The 3,794-nt window shown below is 38.3% G+C and overlaps 1 protein-coding gene across 1 annotated transcript; it reads right to left on the minus strand.

Annotated features, from left to right (window-relative positions):
- Positions 1-587: 587 nt before the first annotated feature.
- Positions 588-2,434, minus strand: LOC118044210 (MDIS1-interacting receptor like kinase 2-like). The gene is made up of 2 exons (XM_073406819.1): positions 1,229-2,434; positions 588-1,082 (listed from the first exon to the last, which is right to left on the minus strand). The coding sequence occupies exons 1-2, from the start codon at positions 2,427-2,429 to the stop codon at positions 685-687; spliced, it is 1,599 nt and encodes a 532-aa protein (XP_073262920.1). The 5' UTR covers positions 2,430-2,434; the 3' UTR covers positions 588-684.
- Positions 2,435-3,794: the final 1,360 nt, after the last annotated feature.

Here is a 3,794-nt window from a genome sequence, read left to right on the forward strand (position 1 = left end):
AAGTCTAAGTTGGCTCCCAAACCCTTTTGCTTAAAAAGAATCTTGTAAAATGATAATTTTTTATCATTGTTTTTATCATTTTTCTTTCCAAAAAGACACATGATGTTTTTTTAAAAAATTGGTATATAATCCCAATGGGCTAGTTTATTGGACGAAGTGTTAATAAACTTAATAAACTTGTTACTAAATTTAAATATCCATGCAACAAATAGTCTCAAATCTAAGACTTTTAAAAGAGAGAGATTTTTCGATATCAATAGTCTCGAACCAGTGGTTCTTTGAATATATTTTATCACAATCAGTAAATAATTTTTAATATATTTATCAGCTTATTTAGGAAGAAATGATTCAAGAACAAGCAAAAATGACGAATGTATAACGAAGCTCATGATCAAGATGAGAAATATGAAGCCACTTACTGGAACTGATGGGGAGATCATAATGAATTGTAGAAAGGACTATATATGGGTTTTAATCTTGCTCTTTCTACATTCAAAACCGAAACAAGGATCATTTCTTAATTAATTAATGTTGTTTCACTTATCTTTCATAACAGGTATTTTTTGACATACTTTCAAAAAAAAAAAAAAAAAAAGCCAACCCATGAACATATTCTACATCAAATTACAAAATTTATTGCTCCAATCTATAGTTGAAGAGAAGTTAAACCCCACAAAAAACTGGTTAGTCGACCACACTAACTGTATGTGAGAAGAGATCTTCCAAACTTATTGTGCAAAATTCCTTTGGCAGAGAAGGCCACTTAGTTGCAAGCTCCGAAGAAATTCTTCCCATTGTAGGTCGGGATTGCGGATTGGGATGCAAGCATGCAAGTGCTATCTTCATGATATGGACAACACCCTCTGCTGCTCCTTTCTTAGGAAGCGAGATGCGTTGGTCAAGCACGTCCTTCAACAATGTCTGTTGAGAAATCGGTGGCGTCGAAGATGACGAGGAAGTTGCTTCTGATGAGAGTGTGGAGATGAGATCGCCCGGGTGCCTTCCCATCATCACTTCCATTGTTACCACTCCGAAGCTATAGACATCACATTTTTCAGTCACTTTCATCGTGTAAGCTAGCTCTGCCAAAAACAAAAAAATGGTTATGTTGTGTTTTTATCACATAGTTGATAGAAATAAAATAGAAATAAAATTTCTTATGTATTTATACTATAAGCTAAAAACATAATATTATAGGAATTTAATGCTGAAGTAAAGCTATACGCACCTGGAGCAGTATATCCAAAAGTACCGGCAAATGAGGTCCAATTGGATGAGTCAGGCATCAACATTCTAGCTGTACCAAAGTCAGAGACATGTGCCTCATATTCCGAATCTAGAAGGACATTATTGCTGGTAATGTCTCGATGAATGATCGGAGGAGAGCTAGAATGGTGTAGATAGGATAAAGCTCCAGCCATCCCTTTCACGACATTTAGCCTTTTCACCCAATCCAGCTCAATTGCTTGTTCATCATTGGTTATAATCTTTCTCAAGCTTCCTCTTTCTATGAACTCATAAACCAAAAAAGAGTGCTTTGCATGTGAGCAAAATCCATACAGCTTCACGATATTTCGATGTCGAATATTTGCCAACACACAAACTTCCGTTTCAAAAGCTTTAAAATCAGACAACTTGTCTGTTTGTGACTGGTGAAGTTTCTTCACAGCAACCACCCGTTCTGTTGGCATCACTGCTTTATAAACAATTCCATATCCTCCTTCGCCAATACAGTAGTTGGAATTGAATTCCTCGGTAGCTGCAATGATATTCTCATACAATAACTTCCCATCATGGCCCAATATCGTGAATAAGTTTCGATCTTGTTCAATATTCCCTGGATCAGCTTTTCTCTTCCTAGCTCTTTGGCGAAGAATGAATAAAGCTCCAATCACAACAAGCACTAAGAGTAAGCTTCCTAAAAGAGGGAGTACAATCAAAATAACAAGTTTGTTGCTCTTTCTCTTAACAGTTCTGCTGCCTTTTGGAAGATCGCATGGCTTCAGACCACTGGCGTTGCCACATATACCCATATTATCCCTTAATGCCTCAAATGAAGCGTTGTGGAAGGCTTTGATATCGGGAATGGGGCCTTGTAGCTTATTGGATGATATATCCACAACTATCAAGCTTAATAGATCTTTGAAAGTGCGCGGAATCAATCCAGAAAGCATGTTGTGAGAGACATTCAGAGTTTCCAACATTTTCAGTTGCCCAAGTTGCCACGGTATCTCTTGAGCTAAGAAATTGCAACTAAGATCAAGATCCTGAAGAGAACGCAGAAAGCCTATCTCCTGTGGAATGCTATTTGTAAATTTATTATTACTGAGGTTTAGCAATAATAAATTTGAGCACTCCCCAAGTTGTTTTGGAATCCATCCACTTAGATTGTTAGATGCTAAATCAAGGATTTTGAGGGAAGAAAGCATCTTGATGTCTGAGGGGATGGCACCTGAAAGGTGGTTGTCGCTAAGAGTAAGGTTGTACAACAGCTTCAACCCCCCGAATTCTTTTGGGATGGTTCCTTCTAAGTGATTTGAGGACAGATCAATCAATTGTAATTGAGTAGCCTTCCCGAGCTCTGCTGGTATCTCCCCAGAAACATTATTGTTTGAGATTTTCAAGCTCGTTATGTTACGATAATCTCCCCATTTTCAAAGAAAGCTCGCCATAAAAATTATTGTGACTCAAATCAACATAATCCAAATGTGGATAGATGCCAAAATCCTCAGAAATATTTCCTGTCAATTGATTCCTATCAAGTCTTACTCGGTGTAAACTGGTACAGTTTTTCAAGCTTTTCGGGATGGAACCGGAGAAATAGTTGTTGGCAACGGTAATATTTTCTAATACTCCTCCATGGCATACCTCTTGTGGCAAATGACCCGTGAATTTGTTGTCAGACAAATGAAATTCCTTCAAATGGGTGAGATTGTTCATCTCTAGGGGCAATGGGCCGTGAAGTTTATTATTAGCCAAGCTCAATCTCACTAGAGAGTTAAGTTGTCCTATTTCTGAAGGAATGAGACCAGAGAGTTTGTTTTCCCAAAGAAAGAGATTGGATAGGTTTTTCAAATTTCCAATAGAGGAAGGAATCGAACCAGTGAGATTATTCACAGCTAATGAGAGATGGGAAAGAGACGTCAACTTTCCAATTTCGTGTGGAATGGAGCCACTAAAAAGATTTCTACATAAAACTAAAACAGTGATACTTTTCAGGGAGCCTATCTCAGATGGGATATTTCCGGTGAGATCATTATAACATAAGCCCAACTGAGTGAGCTTGGATAGATTACCGATATGTGATGGTAAGGTTCCATGAATTGAATTGTTCGAAAGGTCAAGAACGGAAAGATTGGGGAAGGATGAGAAGTTGAAATCATAAAGCGTACCTCTCAAACCAAAGTGCGGGAAGGTCAGATTGGCGACACTTCCAGAACCGTCGCAAGTGATTCCAATCCAATCCATGCAAGGGCTGATGCCGACCCAAGAAGAAAGGAGAGATTGGCTTTGGTTGTCAAGACTTGCTTTCCATTTGAGAAGAGCCTCAGCTTCTTTAATATTACCTCCAGCAACTTTGGAATTGGCAGCACTAGGAGCCGTACCAAATATCGAAGTTTTAGAGGAAGTGTGATCAGCAAGAACAAAGAAAGAAGAGAAGTAGAACATGTGAAGGGGCAAGAAGATCAGGACGTGGAGAAAGATTGAGAAGAATGGTTTGTGCTGTAAGGACGTCATGGTGTGTTTTCAAGAGATACAGAATATTAATGCTTAATTGAGGCTACATGCAGTGG

This window comes from Populus alba, chromosome 19 (assembly GCF_005239225.2).
Source record: "Populus alba chromosome 19, ASM523922v2, whole genome shotgun sequence".
Lineage (NCBI taxonomy): Eukaryota > Viridiplantae > Streptophyta > Magnoliopsida > Malpighiales > Salicaceae > Populus > Populus alba.